The sequence below is a fragment of the Salvia hispanica genome, unplaced genomic scaffold, assembly GCF_023119035.1.
Source record: "Salvia hispanica cultivar TCC Black 2014 unplaced genomic scaffold, UniMelb_Shisp_WGS_1.0 HiC_scaffold_209, whole genome shotgun sequence".
Taxonomy (NCBI): Eukaryota; Viridiplantae; Streptophyta; class Magnoliopsida; order Lamiales; family Lamiaceae; genus Salvia; species Salvia hispanica.
The window spans coordinates 12625-31084 of NW_025951925.1; the positions used below are offsets into that span (position 1 = coordinate 12625).

Consider the following 18460-nt stretch of genomic DNA (forward strand, 5'->3'; position numbering starts at 1 on the left):
CAGTTTGATATTGAGATCAAGATTTGATCTTTCCTCATTTGTTTTGTAGTGAAGTTGCTTCTGAATTTGGATAGATGGACTATAAATCATTTTATAAAGCACACTTTTAGCTGCAGCTAGTCTGATGTTGAGTTTAAAGATTTAATACTTCTCATTTGTTTTGGAGGAAAGCTTATTCTAAATTTGGATAAATGGACTCTAAAATGAAACATTTTTAGCTGCAGTTTGATATTAAGATCAAGATTTTGATCTTCTCCCCTTTGTTTTAGATGAAAGCTTCTTCTGAATTTGAATAGAGTGGTGCTATCTCTCACTATGCTTCTTTATCTTGACCCCTTTTGGATAAATCGAACCAAAATGTTCGTATTCGTATATTGTTCTAATTCAATATTCGTTTCGAGTAGATGAAGCTGTGGAAAATTTTTGGTATTGGAATTGTTACATCAATGGCTGTAGGGAACAACATAGCTGATGAGGAGGAAGATGAGCACGATATCCGGGCTGGCGATCACCACTGGCTCGACTTGAACTTCAGCTACAACGACTGGATCCCCCTCGGCCCATCCGGTCCGAAGAGGATCAGGATGCCCGAGAGCGAAGTCAGCCGTGTTTCTGATGGCTCAACCAGTGAAGAATCTCAGGATGCAGATTATGTAAGTGTTTCGTCTCTAGCCACGGCGAGAATCTGATCTTCGCCAGATTCCCGCGGTCCGAGCTTTGGAAGACAGCGTCATCAACAAAAGGTGCTTGGCTCTCGCGAGGAGTGGTGAGCTTTACAAGATCAGGAAGGAGATAGGCGTGTATTCGCCCTCCGTGCTCATGTACGCCTCGGGACAGAGCACTTGGTGGGAGTTCGACCGGGAGTTTAGGTCGGTAGGAGGCTCCCTTTCTTCCCTTCAGCCCCTTCCTTCCTCAGCGGTGACAAGGAGAGCCTGCGCTGCACGCACATGCTTGTCTCGGGGAACGAGATGGGGGATCTCGTGATTTGGAGTACGAGCTAGCTAAGAGCGAGTGGTGCAAGGGGCCATCGATGATCACACCGAGATGCTTGTTTGCATCGGCTACTTGTGGTAACTACGCTTATGTAGCCGGTGGGATGGCTTCAGGGCTGAACGCTGAGGTTTTCGATGTTGTAGAAAGATACACACCTGAATCGGCTCAGGGGAGCCGCTCCTAGTATGAGGAAGCGTCGACATCTCTGCGCTGGCTGCTACATGGATGGGAAATTCTACGTGATCGGGGAAGGGACGGGGGCGTGGAGCTTACTTGTGGCGAGTTTTTTGATGAGACAAGGAACACGTGGGAGCTGATCCCGGACATGCTAAGGACGACCCGGTGCAGTCGTCCACTCCCCGCCTCTCGTTGCTGTGGTCAACAACGAGCTCTACTTCTGGGCGTCTTCGTCGAACCACCTGAAGATGTACCTGAAGGAGAGCAACACATGGAAGCAGCTAGGGCAGGTCCCGGTGAGGGCCGACTGCCACAGGGGTTGGGAGTTGCGTTCAAGTCCTTGGGAGACGAGCTGCTCGTGATAGGGGCGTCCGCTGCCTATGGCGATCGGGTGGCTGTGTACACGTGCTGTCCGAGCTCGGCTGAGTCGGGCGAGCTGAGCTGGAGGGCTTTGGACAGTGGGAGCAATTGCCTTACCAACTTCATCCTAAATTGTTGTGTTATGGTTGCTTGAAAAATGGGTGATTGTCCTTGCTATTGTAGATGTTGATGTTGTATTTTGTGTTTTGTGTGTTTTTATTATGTCAAGTGTTTGATCTTGAATTGCTGGGATTGTTGCCTTCTAGTTTTGTTTTGTAATGTTCTAAAAATGTCTAGTAATTTACTATATATATACATGGGAATTAAATCCTTTTTTATGTTACAAGAGATTCAAGCAAAACATTTTTAAAATCCATCTTTATCCAGGAGTAACTATACAACAAACGGTGAGAAACTGCGAGAGATATAGATATAGATAGAGCCACTCTTGTCAAGTAAGCATCGTGATACCAAATAAGTTATGGAGATATTTTTTTCAATTTATCCATGGCATTTACTAGTAATTTGAAATTTTGTAATATCATATATAAAAGCATAAACAAGAAATGTAAGATAAAATATACTCCATATGGAGTGAAACAGAAAAAGAAAATGTACAGAGAAAAAAGCTTAATTTATCTGATGCGTGTGTGAGTAAGCTCTTTGTGAAGTTGTTTCTTGTGATAGATGGACTACTTGATTTCTGAATTACTTACCAATGAAATTCAGGAAGGTTTCTGGAAATGCTTAGGTAAGACTACGGGCTCAATCAGTTTTAGATATAGCCATGGCCGCGAATAGCAACAATCTTCAAAAGAACATTGGGGGTTCGTCTCCTTTTGGGAATTCTATGCCTGTGAATCCATCACTGCAGCAGCAATTGGGGTCTGGATTTCCCAGGCCAGTTTCAGTTTTCAGAAGCTCAGGCACAAGCGCTTGCTCAGGCTCAGGCTCAGTCGAAGGCACAGGCGCAAGCTCAGGTGCAGGCTCATGCCCATGCTCAAATGATGGCAGCTCACGCGCACCTGCAAGCTCAGTTACAAGCTGCTCAGGGGCTTGCGTTCAACCAGGCACATCCTGGAGGAATGGGGAGTTTGGGTTCACAATCTCCTTCTCTTTCAGGAGCTGGAAGCATGGGAGCCAAACGCTTCCCGCAAAAACCACCTGCTCGTCCACCGAGCTTTTTACCTTCTAACGTGGCCTCTCCAATGCGGCCAATGGATGCCTCAGCTGCTGCTCGTAGGAAAAAGCAGAAGCTCCCAGAGAAACAGTTACACGAAAGAGTTGCAGCTATTTTGCCAGAGTCTGCTCTTTACACTCAGCTCCTTGAGTTTGAGTCCCGAGTAGATGCTGCCTTGACAAGGAAGAAAATTGATATCCAAGATGCCCTAAAGACACCAACTTACCTTCAGAAAACCCTCCGTATATATGTCTTCAACACTTTTGCTAATCAGATCCGCACCATTCCTAAGAAACCAAATGCGGAGCCACCTACATGGACTCTTAAGATCATAGGGAGGATTTTGGAGGAGGGAATGGACGCTGACCAGGCAGCAATGATGCAAAAAGCAAACCCTTCTTATCCAAAGTTCTCCACATTTTTCAAGAGAGTTACCATCACCCTCGACCAGAAAATATACCCTGATAACCATTTAATTATATGGGATAGTGCTCGTTCACCTGCTCCTCACGAAGGTTTTGAGGTCAAGAGGAAAGGAGACCAAGAATTTACTGCAAGCATAAGACTAGAAATGAATTATATGCCCGAGAAGTTTAAACTTTCAGCACCTTTGACAGAGCTTTTAGGTATTGAGGTTGATACTCGTTCCAGAATTATGGCTGCAATATGGCATTATGTTAAGGCTCGGAAGTTGCAGTGCCCGGATGACCCCTCTTCTTTCAACTGTGATCCGCCACTTCAAAGAGTATTTGGGGAAGGCAAAGTCAAGTTCACAGCAGTCACACAAAAAATTACGCCCCATCTGTTTCCTCCACAGCCCATACATCTGGAGCACAGGATAAAACTTTCAGGTAATAGTCCTGTCGGAACTGCATGCTATGATGTATTGGTCGATGTACCCTTCCCGATACAGAGAGAATTGAATGCGTTGTTGGCCAACACTGAAAAGACAAAAGAGATAGATGCTTGTGACGAAGCAATTTGTGCTGCAATAAGAAAGATCCATGAGCACCGGAGGAGAAGGGCATTCTTCCTTGGATTTAGTCAGTCACCTGTAGAGTTTATTAATGCCCTTGTAGATTCTCAAAACAAGGATCTGAAGCTTGTTTCTGGAGAAGGTAGTCGCAATGCAGAAAAAGAGCGCCATTCTGATTTCTACAACCAACCATGGTATGGTTTATGTTTGCATTTACATGTTCACTTGAACATTGTGGTGTTTTTTAATATTATCGGACCAAAACTTATTGAATGAATGTGGAACGTGTGTGGTCAATGTTTTGTGAGTCTTTAGTTCATATCTGATCTTAGAACCAGTTAACGAAAGAATCAAATTGTTATAACTTGAAGTATTTAAGTTCAAAGGGCATTTTGGTCATGTTTTTCTGGATCTTGTTTCCAAATCAGAGCTTTTTACATACATTTATGTAATACCTCGCCTGGTATTTTCCAGCGATTCAAAGGATCTTAACCGTGTTGAAATGCTCACCTTTGACAGGGTTGAAGATGCTGTCATTCGCTACCTCAACCGAAAGTTACCAGCAGATGCCTCTGGCCACACATAGCTCAGCAGCAACGACACTACTTGCTAGTGAGTACTACGATGCAATTGCATAAGTGCTCTAGCTTTATTGTTCGTCGAACGTCACTTATGCATTGCCTCGACACAATCTAAAGGAAGAACGCTGATTTGGGTGTAGAAAAACGATTGTTCCGACTATCTTGCTTTGCAGGTTTAGTTTCATAAGTCCATTAACTGTGCTAGTTGTAGTTGTGCTCTACTTTGTAGTTATACTTCCATGGAAATGTGTAGCAGCAGCAGCCTAGATAGAAACCTATTTATTCACTTATGTTTCTGGGCAACCAACTCAATTTTATTTGTGTATGGAATATTATGAGAGTCCTGGTTGGTGTGATGTTACTTGAGCCATCATTTTAATTTTTAAATAAATCAGGCAACATATGTGTACGTGTAGTTATTTTCATATTTTAAATTATTGTGAGTCACGGGTGGTTTGAAATGACAAATAAACAGTGTTTTATTTGCCTCAGATTGAGCATGTGATCTTTTATTTTTGTTGCTGTTTTTATTACGTTGGTCTCTCAATTTCTGTCTTTGAATTATTATACTATTTCCTTCCACAAAAATACACATCATGCAAGATTTACAAATTAAAGAGAAAAACTGGTCTGAATATTATTAATGAAAAATAAAATTTACCTCATCATATAAAGATATTTAACATAAAAAAGATATAGAGACTAATTTTAATACCATTCCAAGATATAGAGTAGTATTAATTTTTTTTAGCAATAATTTTGGGGGCATGCACTAATAAATTAGTTCATTTGGCCAACAAAGCGAGATACTAGCATTAATTTTTCTTCTACTAGGAGTATTTATTTATTTTCACGAAGAGAAATCTAAACTTTCTAAAATTTAAATCTGCTATTTAATTTTCCTAGGAAAAATATTTTAAATTGAAAAGCATTTTGGGCCAAACAGCCAAATGTGGGCTTATATAAATTGAATACACACTGTAGTGATAGATTTCGAATTGAATAGCATCGGAGTGAAAAAAATGGCGGGAAATGCGACGATGGCTGCCGCGGAGGCGTCCAAACCGAAGGTCGACGGCCAACCGGAGGTGTGCTGGAGGACAGAAGTCGATCACAACCTCAAGCGGCTGCAATCGCTTCTATTTGGCGCGGACGTGGCTCTGGAGAAGGGCGATTTTGGCTCGGCGCAAGCGCTGTCCCTCTCGCTCATAGGCTTCCTCGACTCTCACTCGCGAAGTTCGGTAGATGAGGCCTTCATCCGACCTATCCGCCGCGAAGCCGTATCCAGGCTCGGCTCGGCTCGGAAAGCCTCCATTCCCGATTCCGATCGGTATGGTTTTCAGCTCTTCTATTGAGTGGAGTGGAGTGGCGTAAATTAGGCTTGATTTACATATGATTTAACTAGGAAATCATTTAGATCTGTTTTGTTTATGGCTGAAACTGAGTTATTATGTACTTTGTTTTCTATTATAGATTTCGTTTCCGGAAAGGAAAATGTATGTTTTATATGAAGAATATGAAGCTCACTGTTGTTCGATAAGTATATTTTTTAATTATGTTCTAATTTGCACGTTTAGCTTGACGACAATGGATGAAACTTTTTATCGCATTCTGATGATTAGTTGGTGTACATTTTGTTAGAAGTGGCGAAGAAAAAGAAAAAGAAAAATGAAACATGCATATAACCTAGTTTGAGTATCCTCGAGTAAATGAGATTGATCTTATCTTTTCAGTCACAGACTAAACAGAGTGTCATTTATGATAATAATGAATTTGATTTACATTCTGTACTACTTCAGCCAAGCATTTGCGCAAGCAGGCAAAGATATAGGCCCTATATTTCGAAATAAGGCTGGTATTGACTTAGAGAAGATCAAGCAGTCGAGGTATTTCCGGTCACTTTCCCAAGAGTCATGTGAAAGAACTGCGTATGGATTGGTAAGTTGTGTGTGATCATTGTATGTTGAACTAGTTTTACTCATAGACGGGCATCCAACTTGTGTTTGCTTTTGTACAATGTTGAAAATGATTTTCAGTAATTACATGCTGTTTCTGAAACCTTTTCTTCATTTTTCTCAGAGAAAAGAATCTGCCAAGCAGGAAGGTGTGAAAGCCTCAAAAACTCTTGTACAGTCAAAACTGACTTCCTTGTATGGAAATGGTTACAAAGAAACTAATCCAAATTTCATGAAAGATAAGCACTCTGAGGATTGTGTTGTTATTGAAAAAAATCATTCGAGTCACAACTTTCGGCAGAACCATTCTATGTCTCCCATCACTATAGCTGAGGATGGGGAAGGAGCTTATGGGGTTAATTTTAGGACCAAACGCTTACATCGGGAAAGTAGTAGTCCTAGAATTGAAAATGTAAAATCCCCGTCATGTGAAGAAGCTGATGTTGATGCTCCTGGTAAAGGATTTGTTACTGCTAGAGCAAAACTGGTATGCTCTTCATGTACTGAGCTATCTTCAATATTCTCTTGATTCTGCTATTATTTTTTATATCACGGGCAGTACCTTATCCACTACACTCATTCTCCAGTGTAAATTTATTATGTATTAGAAGGCGACTTTAGTTTACTTACTGTAATGCCTTTCTTTTTATCATCTGAAGCTGATTCTGGTAGTATGTCATATCAAGTGTTCTTATCTTTTGTTAGAAGTAGATGTTGATCTTTCTTCTACACATTGCTCAAGTAACTAAGAGTACATCGGTAACTAGAACCTTGGCTGCAGCATAAGCTTTTCTTAATAATCTAAAGGATTCCAAAGTACATAGGTGATCTGACTTTTGGATCATGCAAAGAAATGTGCAACTGAGATGGTGATATGGCCTTAGCTGCGTCCCGATATATTTAAAGGTTGCCGTTCTCCTGGTCGTGGTCTTCTTCTTTTCGGACCTCCTGTAAGTGTACAATAGTACGTGATGAATCATGTTAGCTAGATACAATAGATTGTTGCTGATTTCAATTTCTTCTGTGCAATAGGTAACTGGTAAATCTATGATAGGAAAAGCAATAGCTGGAGAGGCTAAAGCAACTTTTTTCTACATATCAGCCAGTTCACTGACGAGCAAGTGGGTTTGCTTTTCTGCTGAAAACCTCTGTGATTGGTAAGGTGAACATGAATCAAGTAGGCGACTGAAGACGCAGTCCTCATTGAAATGGAAGGCTTTGACAGTGGCAGTGAGCACAAATTATGTTAATAGGTTATTGCTGAACCAATCTCTCTCGATTTAAACTATTTTTTCCAGTATCTTTGGTGGATTTGAATTCTCATACAGTTAGTTGACATCTCTCTCTGTCTCTCTAGGACTTTGAGAAGGCGTTGCAAGAAGTGAGGCCATCAGTCTCACTCAATGAACTGGGAACTTATGTGAAGTGGAACGAGCAGTTTGGCAGCTTGTCGCTTTAGGGGCCATCATTAAATATAACGAATTGAAATCTGAGCTTGATATAAGATGTGGTATGTCCTTCTAATAATATTTTGACAAATAAACATATACATTGACCCCACCTCCGACTAGAAGCATATATGGCTATGCAATATATGGAAAATTTGGATATTCCACATATAATAATCCATATATATAAACATAGTTAACGGAAGAAATTTAATTTGATTTGAAAATTTTGAATGTCTCATATATATAATACATATAATATATATGCACACATAAATTAAACATACTTCATCATAATTTAGCAGAATTGATGAATTTTTTATTTATTTTTTTGTTAAGTAATATGTTCTTAAATTCATATCTTATTTAATTCTTGCAACATAATAATTTAGCAGAATTGATGAATTTTTTATTTTTATTTTTAGTTAAGTAATATGTTCTTCAATTCATAATTCTTGCAACGAGATAAATTTGTAGTTATTATAAATTCTACATAATTAGTTTTTTAAAGTTTTTACTTTTTACTTATTGTTGATATCTTTTAAACAATATAATCTCCTTTTAATTGCATAAAAATAAGCTTTTGAATTTGTTAATTATTTTTATTATATATGAACTATCTTTATATTTTATTGTGTGAAGTGATAGCAATAAAAATGAAAAAAATACCATCAATTATGTGCAATGCTAACAATAAATAATAAAAGCAAATACTATCATATAAATTGGTCATTAGACTTTTTAAGTTTTATTTCTACACAATAGCAGCAATAATCATTTTTTAAATTGATGTGAAATATTTAAGTGCATAGAGAAATAAAGACGTGAATGAGTACATATATGTGTATTTATGAGTTATGACTGTATGGAGTATGCAAATTTACCATATTTTGCATCGCCACGTATGCTTCTAGTTAGAGGTTGGATTAATGTATATATTTATTTATTAAAATATTATTTGAAGGACATACCACATCATATTTCCACATGGTATTCTAGATACGAATATTTCCATATTAGGGGGAAACAATCAATACACAGACACAAGATTCATTAATTGTTCACTTATTTAACAATTGACAAAATATTAAATTATGACATTTGAATTTTGTTGTAAATCATATGATCCATGTAGAAAATAAAATTATTTTGGTTCATTTTAGTGATTTATGAATATTAACTTTTTTTTTTTAATGATATTGACACCTAATATCATGGATTTTTAAAAAAGTTGGATTTTTTCCTATAAACTTTAAATTAGCAAATAATATCACGAACTTTACCATGTGTTTATTATTTTCACCAAAATTACGGCTATATTAAATTTGGAGAGTGTGCTTCAAGAAAAACTACTCTCAAATATTGAAAATCTTGAAACTCTCAAAGTTGTTGTCGAGAAATTACGAAAAAAATCCTTATTATCATGGTATTATTTGCCGGAATTTTTTTATTGGTGGGGAATAACAAACTCGGGGTAAAATTATGATACTATTACAAAATTTTAAAGTTCGGAAAAACTTTTTAAAATTCCATGATATTAGGTGTTAATATCCTTCTTACTCTATATTAATAAAATAACAAGTGTGTCAATATGTATTAAGTAATGTACTAAGTACAAGACTATGGGGAACAAAGTGGTGGTACTAATGGGACAAGTAAATATTAAGCCAAATACATGATAATTTATTGATATACTACACTATTAGTCTAAATATGTTAATTGTTTTACAAATTGATGAGTCAAGACAGCTTTATAATGATTTATACACATTTATAGTGTCTGTTGCCTTTTGAGAAATATAAAATCAGGTTATATTAGAAAAAAAAAGGGAACGTAAAAAGAGGGGCAAGAAGAATGTCCGATACTAATTGAAAAAAACAATGATTCATGCCATACCTTAAATATTAATCATGGAAGATGTTTTGGGGAGCTGCTTGGGGAACTTCTAGAATTATTGGAGGAGTTAAAGAATACGAGATTTGAAACGGGGAGCAGAGAAGAGTTTGAGGAGTTCTTGGGGATCAATACTTTGAGAATTTGGACCTTTATCAAGTGAAATCTTTTGAGTTTTGGCTTGCAAAGAAAGAGTTTGTATCGGTAACTTTCACCGAATTGTTTATCTTTTGCCACTAAAATGGAACAAGAAATTATGATGTTTAGGCAGCAAATAAAAACCCGTTGCAGACATGATGGGCAGAGGAGCTAGGAAACCAACATCCCACCTTAACTCGCAGTCCCGTCGTCCCGTGAAAAAGGTTTAATTTCCCTTGTTTTCACTACTACACATTTTCCCCTATTTTTTACTGGATTATTGAGGATGACAATGTGTTTGGCTGATACAATAATATTCTTGCCTTTGCCTTAGGTAATTTCGCACTACCTTAACCTTCCTTCCTTTCATAGAATAATAGCATTTGTGCTAAACCCAAAGTAAGAGTAGTATCACATCGTAGCATTTAATTACAATTATCAACCCAAGTGAATGTCAAATACCCATAAAGAGTGCTAAAAACTAAAACTATGGATTGATTGAAATTAGCCTATGTCATTGTATGCATTTCAAAAAACATAATTCCAAAATGGCAGGAACTTGATTCATATCTTAATCATGATATATATATTTCCTACACTACTCATAAGTTTGTTGTTGTAATGCAATCATTATTCATTATATTACTACTATTGAAATGTTAATAAGCAACCAACCTTATTTTCTCTTGGTTAATAGGAAGCTCCTTTATAAGGCTTTGTCAAAAACACTGTATGCTTTCAAGAGGAATATGAGATTATAAACAAGCTCTTGGATGAGAAGTACGGGTGAGGGCATCAGCATCACAAGTATGCCTCGTATCGGGAAGACAACTTTTCCCCGGAAGGTTTTTGAGCATGAAAAGTTTGCCTCGAATTCAAATTCCGCTTTGGATTGATGTCACGACAATTTCAATAGAGTGGAGGCTCTTCATTCCATCCTCAAGAAAATAACCGGCGAAGGAGAAGCAACGTGTCCCAAAGATGAGAATTACCTGGTCGAATTAGTTCACAAGAGCTTGGAGAATACAAGCTTCTTGCTAGTCATCGACGATGTTGGGAGGCTCGAAGAATGGGATCAAATGAGAAATTTTGCCCAAGGAAAAAGGGGAAAGTCTTTTTGCTTCCCGGTATTATGATTTTCTTGCGGCTAACATTCACATAAAGCCCAACCATTGGGTGTCTAAGCCAAGAGGAGAGTTCTTCCCTATTGAAATTGCAAGTTTTGCAAGCTTGAAGATTGTGATGCAGAGCTAGAAGAGGTGGTGAACGTTGTAGTCCAAAGGTGAGGAGGAGTGCCATCGGTCATCTTGGTGATTGAGGGGTCCCAAAAAAAACTTACCAGATCCGCTCGATCGTTGCAATTAAGAGAGGATAGTCAAAGATATCAACGAGGGTGAATGAGGTCATGCAAGAAAAAGGTTATCACAAAATATCGATTCTTTGGACAAGTTTTACGTAAGAGCGACAGACCGTTTTCTATACACGGGGTTGTTCTCCAATTTGGATAGAGAAGTTGACACATACAACTACTACTACCTCCCCCCCATTAACTCCCCCCCCGGGTTGTCCCTATTTACTTTTTGGCCATATAAAGTGCTAAAACCAAAAAAAAATATCGATTTCACCCCTAAACGGTCAGATGACCAAAATCCATCATATGCACCGTGCATTTCAAGTCATTCGACGACGTCGAATTTTGATTCCAAATGCCGATTCGCATGCACCGTGCGAACTTCAAGTCATTTTGACACCGATGGTTTTAGCCGATTTCTACATTCGAACTACATCATATGTACTATGTATTTCAAAAATAGAATTTCAAAAAGGCAAGAACTTGATTCATATCTTAGTCATGATATACGCTATACATCATTATTCATTATATTAGTACTACGAAATGTTGATCAGCAACCAACCTTTCTTTCTCTTCTGTTACGGAAGCTCCGCCCCATGGAACTTTGTCAAAAATATTATATGCTTTTAAGAGGAAAATGAGATTATAAACAAGCTCTCGGATGAGAAGGATGGGTTTACGGCGCACGTCACGTGTACGCCTAGTATCGGGAAGACAACATTTGCTGGAAGACTTTTGAGCATGAAAAGGTTGTCTCATAATTCAAATTCCGCTTTTGGATTGATGTCACGAGTTCAATAGAGTGGAGGCTCTTCATTCCATCCTCAAAAGAATATAACCGGTGAAGGAGAAGCAACGTGTCCCGAAGAAGAGAATTACCGTCCGAAAGCTTGGAGAATACAAGCTTCTTGCTAGTCATCGACGATGTTGGGAGGCTCGAAGAATGGGATCGATGAAAGAAATTTTGCCCAAGGAAAAGGGCAAAGTCTTGTTGATAGCTGGTGATTATGATGTTGCTTCGGAGCTAACATTCATGAAGCCCCACCATTGGGTGGTCTAAGCCAAGAGGAGAGTTCTTCCCTATTGCAAGTTTTCGGCAAGCTTGAAGGTTGTGATGCGAGCTAGAAGAGGTGGTAAACGTTGTAGCCCAAAGGTGAGGAGAGTGCCACGGTCATCTTGGTGATTGGGGGGCCCTAAATTGAATCTTTAAAGATCCGCCACGTTGCAATTAAGAGAGGATAGTCAAAGATATCAACGGGGGGTGAATGTGGTTTAAAAAAGGTTATCACAAAATATCATATTTTTTGGGAAAAAAATTTGAAAGCGGCGACATAACGTATTCTTTTGTCCCGGGGGTTTTTCCCCGTCATAAAAAATTTTGCTCCCCCAAATTTTGGGAAGAAAGGACACATACAACTCTACTATGTCGCATTAACGACTTTAATTTTTGATGGAAAAAATAATAAATAGAAAGTTGGAAATGAAAATAAGAAAAAATAAGAAGAGAAAATCTTATTTACATTATTCTCTCTCTTCTTTCTATTTCTTTTTTTAACTATTTTTACCCCCCGTCTCATAATAATTGTTATTCTTTTTTTAATTTATTCCAATCTCAATAAACATCAAAAAAAAAAACATTTAATTATGTCTTTTATAACAAAACTTTCCCAAAAGAAAACCTACTCCACATATTAATCATAACCTTGGCATATAAACTTGCAAAATGTCATAAAACCCAAAAAAATTTTGGGCAATTTTTGATCAAGCACACAACTTATAAAAAAGGTACTATTAAACAACAATACGTGCATAAGCGAACATCGACCATCTCCACTTCTCAGAATATATACACAATACCACTAGTATATATTACTATGGAACATAGTAAATTTAACACTAGTATCTAATTGTTTTGTAAGTTGTGAGATTCACCAATTTTAATCAAAAATTTGTAACAATTTTCAATCTTGAAAGTTTATCTCTTTCTTGAGAGTGCTCTGTCAACATTCATTTTAGTTGGAAAAAAACAGTAGATTTCTCCCTTTTTTTTCTTTTTCAGTTTTCAACATGAGACCATCTTGCAATGGAGGAAGGCAGGGGGAATATGGTAATTCCACTCCAATTAAAGATGGTAGAGAAAAAAAGAGAGAGCAGTGGTTGTTTGAAAAAAAAACCATCAATTATGTGCAACAAAAATAAATAATAAAAGTAAATCCCATCATATAAATTGGTGATTAGACTTTAAAATTTATTTCTACACTAGCAGCAATAATCTTTTTTAAATTGAGGGAAATATTTAAGTGCATAGAGAAATAAAGACGTGAATGTGTATATATATGTATATTTATGACTATGGAATATGCAAATTTATCATATTTTAATATAAAATAAACATAGTAAAAATGAGTAAGACTAAAACATCCTTGGATTTACATTTAAGGTTAAAAGTGGGGGGAAAAGGGTATAAAAGTCTTAAAATAGTGAAAAGGTCGAAATTATATTATCTTACGTAGATTTACCAGCTTTTTTTAAAACATGGATCCTCAAGCGTTCTTGTCATACGTAGGATCAATTTTATAGTTATCTATTTATTAAAATATTTTTGAAAAATACCACTTTCATATATCCATGTGGTATTCTTATCTTGAATATTTTCTCAATATTAGCAAACTAAATATTTGTATTGCAATATTTTAAACGATTTGTGGTATATATAATAATAATATACTCGTGGTGTATCTCAACCGATTATCAGCAGTAAATTTGAACAAATTATTTAATTAAAAGCTATGTTAAGCTGTAAAACATTAGAATTAATATATTTAAAAACATCATTCAACTATATATCTCAACCGATGATCAACAGAATATATTCTCAATTTAAATCGCACCAAAAATATTATTATAATTAAAAACAGAGTTTAACACAAATTTTGTGCTAGGAAAATAAATATTTGAATTTTTTCTATTTTTTTTTTGTTTTCTTGTTATTTTTTGCTACAAATTTATAATAAAAATATTTAATTGAGTGTACCTCAATAAAACCTTAAAACAATTGCCCAAATCCAGAATCCGAATCTCCCACCACTTCTCACTGTCAGAACTATCAAATCGCAGCTTCGATAATGGCAGGAAGCGGCGTTGGGAACCCTAACACAGCCCCCAAAATACTGCAGCAAAGCCCGGCCTTGTCGCCGCCGGAAAATTCAATCGAGGCGGCGGAGCCGGGAGGACGGCGCGGCGCTGCGCTCTCGCCTCCCCTCCGTTGGGTCTCTGAATCTCCTCTCCGATTCCTGGGATTTTCAGATTGATCGATTTCTACCGGTCAGTAGCATCAAATTGGATTTCCCTTTTCAGCTTATTTTACTGAAAATATGGCATTGTGCAGTTTTTGACGGACAACACTGAGTTTACCGTGGTGGGTGTGATTGGCCCACCGGGTGTGGGGAAATCAACCATTTTGAATGAAATTTATGGCTTTGATTCTTCCTCGCCAGGTATCTGCCTTTTTACAACTCTTCAAGATTCAATTTTTGGTGATTGATGAAACGCAACTTAGTTTCTCAGGGTTCGAGTCATCTCGGGTAGATGGTGAACCATTATCCATCCTCTTTTATTAAAAAAAAATAAAAAATCAATTTTAGGGTAATTTGTAATTGCTAGTAATACTTTAGCTTTATGTATTCTCACTGAATTTCTATAATTTGAGCTGACTTTACTTGACTTATATCCCATTGAGCGGTTAGGATCGTGGAAATCCAAGTATCGAAGATAAAAATAGTCAATTGTGTAGGTTATGGATAGTTTGAATGTAGAAATTTTTGTAGTGTTCTTTTAGTTCGAGGGTGTTCGGTCGTAAGTAGTTTAGGACAGTAAGAAAGATGGCTGACTGGCTGAGTAGTTAGAGATCGTTGCTGAGCGTTATATAGTGTGATGTCATATTCTAATATTATGTTGCAGAGTTTAGATTTATGGCTTTCGTTTTGTTTTGGTTACGTAGTTTCGTTTGAAGTGTTAGGGAAGCATTCTTTTATGTAGAGTAAAATTCTTTATGCGCAGCAAAAATGGTTGAGAATTGGTGATTGTGGCATGATTTGTTAACTATGGCGTAAAGATTATATTTTATGGTTTCAAATGTAGCGTTTCCTTTGTTTTTGGTTGTTTTGGAGGCGTTTGGTCGTTGATTGCTTACAAACAGTAAAATCGGCTATGAACATTAATAGAGATGGCTGATATTGGAGATTGTGGCAGGTATGCTGCCTCCTTTTGGCGTGGAATCGGAGGAAACAAGGGTGATGGCTAGGCATTTAACGGTAGGAATCGAGCCCAGGGTCTCCTCCCAAAAGGATCATACTTCTCGATACACAGGTTATTTCACATGTTAAAATTTATTGCAAACGGGATACGTGTAGTTTGTACTTTGTAGGAATGAGTTGTGAATAGCCCCTTCGTTTATGATATGCAGCCCGTATTTAGTCCCTCGGTTTTAGCAGAGATGATTAGGCCCGATGGGTCATCCACAATCTCAGTAATAAGTGGCGAATCATTATCTGCAGAGCTAGCTCATGAGATGATGAGCATACAGGTAACTGCCTTCCAAAAACATGACTATTAGAGTTGAGCTTCTTCGTCTATGCCTTTCCTCGTAGTTCTAAGCCTATAATGAAGCAATTAAGGTTCGATCGAAATCATTGATGGAGCTAGTGTTTTTTCTATCTGTGCTGCAAGGACTCATTCTAGCTTGGCGTTCTGCTTGCATCTGTTTGTCATATTATCATCGTGGTATCTGAGGGAGTTCACGATGCCAGCATGTGGCGCTTGTGATGACGGTACCCACCTTTTTTATACTATTCTTCATTTTTTTCTTGATTAAAGTGATTATCAATATCTGTTTGAATTCTTTGTTTTTAATCGGAATTAGTATATTGTAGAGCCATTAAGAGACAGGGTTATATGGTGTTTATTTTGGGCAATAGCTTATTTAGAATATGGTAACAGCACTGCGCCTAAACTTACGAATTTCGCCCAATTCTGGTTTTGCACGTGAACTACCAATTCTTACTCTAAACAACGTAATTTGGTGTCTGCGTCGATCCAGCTAGCCACAATGACATCAATTCATTGGAAATTGACAACCATGTGAAAAATTTGAGCTATTTAATGTTACGTGTATTTGGAGGCAAGTTTTTCCGTTCATGAGAAGAACCGAGTGGGTGAAAGTTTGATTCTTAGAATAAGATAGGGTAATCCATAATCCACCATATACATTGATAGATCCAACAAGTTTTGATTTTGTTTGATCATTTCGATACTCTATTGGGGATGTCAATCGGGCCAACTCATCGATTCCCGGGTAACCTCTCCTCTGGTTGCGGACTAATTGGATCAGCCCACGAGTTTTGTGGCTGCACTGACATCCTTATATTTGAACGTATCGTATTTATCAATCTTATCCATGATTCAAAGTAAACGTCCCCTTATATTTCTCATACTATTGCCTTTCAAGCAGGTGAATCTATTAAAACACGGCATACCCGATCCGTCTTCCACGACTCTGTCTCATCCACAGAGCTCCGACAAAGAAGCTGCTAACAAGCCTCTGGTGGAGAGCGGAGACGAATACATGGCTGCTCCCATTTTTGTGCACACGAGGGTCCGCGACCACGACAACACTCCACAGAACTCTCAGGCGCTGCAGAAAGCCCTCGCACAGTGCTTTGGCACGTCCGGTCTGTGAGTGAAGGCCAAGATCGCGAGAGCGCTCAGGACAAGAAACTGTTTCTTGTCCGGCCAAGGGTAAAGATGGCTCGTCTAGGCCGCTCTACGAAGCTATGCATCTGCCCTTTGGAAAGTGAGGGATCAGGTCTCCTCTCCCTCTCTCCCCCTCTCTCACTCTGTGTGCATTTGTGTGAAGATGTGGGATTGCTTATGGCCATGAACCAATTTTCAGGTGTTGTCGATGACCACGTCGTCGTTTTCACGGACGGTTTCAGAGCGTGAGTGGCTGAAGAACTCCGGCAAGGTATGGGAGCTGATCAAGAATTCTCCAACTATTGCAGATTATTGCGCTACGCTTCAAACATCTGGTTTATATAGGAAATAGCTCTCTGTCGTATTAAATCAAGCATTAGTCACGACTTTTCATATCAATTTTCTCCATATTTTTTATACTAGACTGAAGTTTGATAAATTGGGTTATTTCTGTATAATAGCGATATTATGAGCCATTTTTCATACGTATGATTAAAATTCGGGTTATTTAGATGTAACTGGTGCTGTAGTATATATCAAAATGAGTACTTTTAGTTATTATTAGTAGTTGATTTCTGTACCCTTGCACATTGTATTGTTACATATTTTAGCTAAAAAAAAGAAATTGAAGCCTAGTGGTTAGAAAATTCATGCTATATATCAAATTCGAGTATGTAATTGTCTGTGCAATTAAAAATACACCGTAGGCGAAGTCAACTATTCTTCCTCTCTTTTAGGTACATTATGTCCTTACAACGATATTTCTTATAGAAGTATTATAAAATTTTATACAGTATTATTTTGTGAGTTAAGTACAATAACAATTAAGAAAAATAAGTCACACATAAGGAATCAACAATTTAATTAACCGTGCCGACCACTAATCATCGACTCGTAAAGCTTTCTTGGCTCGACAAAGGTCCAATGGATAAAAAATTTGGGTTTTTGGTGGTTCCGGTTTGAATCAATTTTGTAAGTCCCCTCTAAATACATAAAATTTTAAATGGACTTTTTACCCTTATCAAATGGATGCCTACAATATAACAGCAGTTTGACCTTCCTAACCTTGTAACCGACATTAGATCTCATCTATGTCGGGGTAAAAATGAGAATGCAAAGTAAACATATCAAAAAGGCGATAGTAAAATAATTGCAATAATTGAAAGTATAGGTGGGGAAAACATGTTAATATTATACTCCATTTTGATTGGTTTAAATTTTAAAGAAAAGGCCCTTTCATAGTTGTATTATCACATTTACACGTACCTCTCATGAAGTTGTTCCAAACAGCCTGTTCATAGCATTCTTCCCAACTTGTCAACTGTTGATTAAGTCAAAATAACTCAGGGAAAGAGCCTTCCATCTTCTTATATTTAGAGAGACAACATCAAGTCTAGGAGAGAGAGAATTCAGATGAAGATAAGGAATATTTTCATCACATGCTTATGGTTTGCTTTAGCTTCAGCAGGTAAAAAAACTTCTCATTAATCAAACCAATTCAATCACTTAACTCACCATTGTTTTGTTTCTTCTCCTTCAGATACTCTGCAGAATTCGGATTTCGAACTCCCACCAACTGACTGGAACGAAACATCCTCTGCATTCTTTCAACTGAACGGCAGTAGCATCCCGGGGTGGACACACGCGGCAGTG

The 18460-nt window shown here is 37.7% G+C and overlaps 2 protein-coding genes, 1 long non-coding RNA gene and 2 pseudogenes across 3 annotated transcripts; 4 read left to right on the forward strand and 1 right to left on the reverse strand.

Annotated features, from left to right (window-relative positions):
* Positions 1 to 228: 228 nt before the first annotated feature.
* On the forward strand, positions 229 to 1873 carry LOC125198715 (annotated as a pseudogene).
* Positions 1874 to 2224: 351 nt separating this feature from the next.
* LOC125198714 (SWI/SNF complex component SNF12 homolog) lies at positions 2225 to 4668 on the forward strand. The gene is given in 3 exon segments (XM_048097011.1): positions 2225 to 2427; positions 2429 to 3880; positions 4206 to 4668. Coding segments are annotated over 3 exon segments (1629 nt in total). The 5' UTR covers positions 2225 to 2317; the 3' UTR covers positions 4273 to 4668.
* A 601-nt stretch (positions 4669 to 5269) lies between these two features.
* On the forward strand, positions 5270 to 6755 carry LOC125198716 (ATPase family AAA domain-containing protein FIGL1-like). Its single transcript, XM_048097012.1, has 3 exons — positions 5270 to 5597; positions 6067 to 6205; positions 6347 to 6755. Exons 1-3 carry the CDS (start codon positions 5290 to 5292, stop codon positions 6749 to 6751), a joined length of 852 nt encoding a protein of 283 aa, XP_047952969.1. The 5' UTR covers positions 5270 to 5289; the 3' UTR covers positions 6752 to 6755.
* A 7368-nt stretch (positions 6756 to 14123) lies between these two features.
* Positions 14124 to 17383, forward strand: LOC125198707 (annotated as a pseudogene).
* Positions 17384 to 17973: 590 nt separating this feature from the next.
* LOC125198708 lies at positions 17974 to 18418 on the reverse strand. Its single transcript, XR_007172458.1, has 2 exons — positions 18323 to 18418; positions 17974 to 18128 (listed from the first exon to the last, which is right to left on the reverse strand). It is a non-coding gene; the product is annotated as an uncharacterized LOC125198708 (long non-coding RNA).
* Positions 18419 to 18460: the final 42 nt, after the last annotated feature.

Excerpts from the sequence above, each read along its gene's own strand:
- LOC125198716 (XM_048097012.1), top strand. The coding sequence starts at position 5,290 with ATGGCGGGAAATGCGACGATGGCTGCCGCGGAGGCGTCCAAACCGAAG. Across the intron at positions 5,598-6,066 it reads TCCATTCCCGATTCCGATCG|CCAAGCATTTGCGCAAGCAG; the intron begins GTATGGTTTTCA and ends GTACTACTTCAG. Across the intron at positions 6,206-6,346 it reads AAAGAACTGCGTATGGATTG|AGAAAAGAATCTGCCAAGCA; the intron begins GTAAGTTGTGTG and ends CATTTTTCTCAG.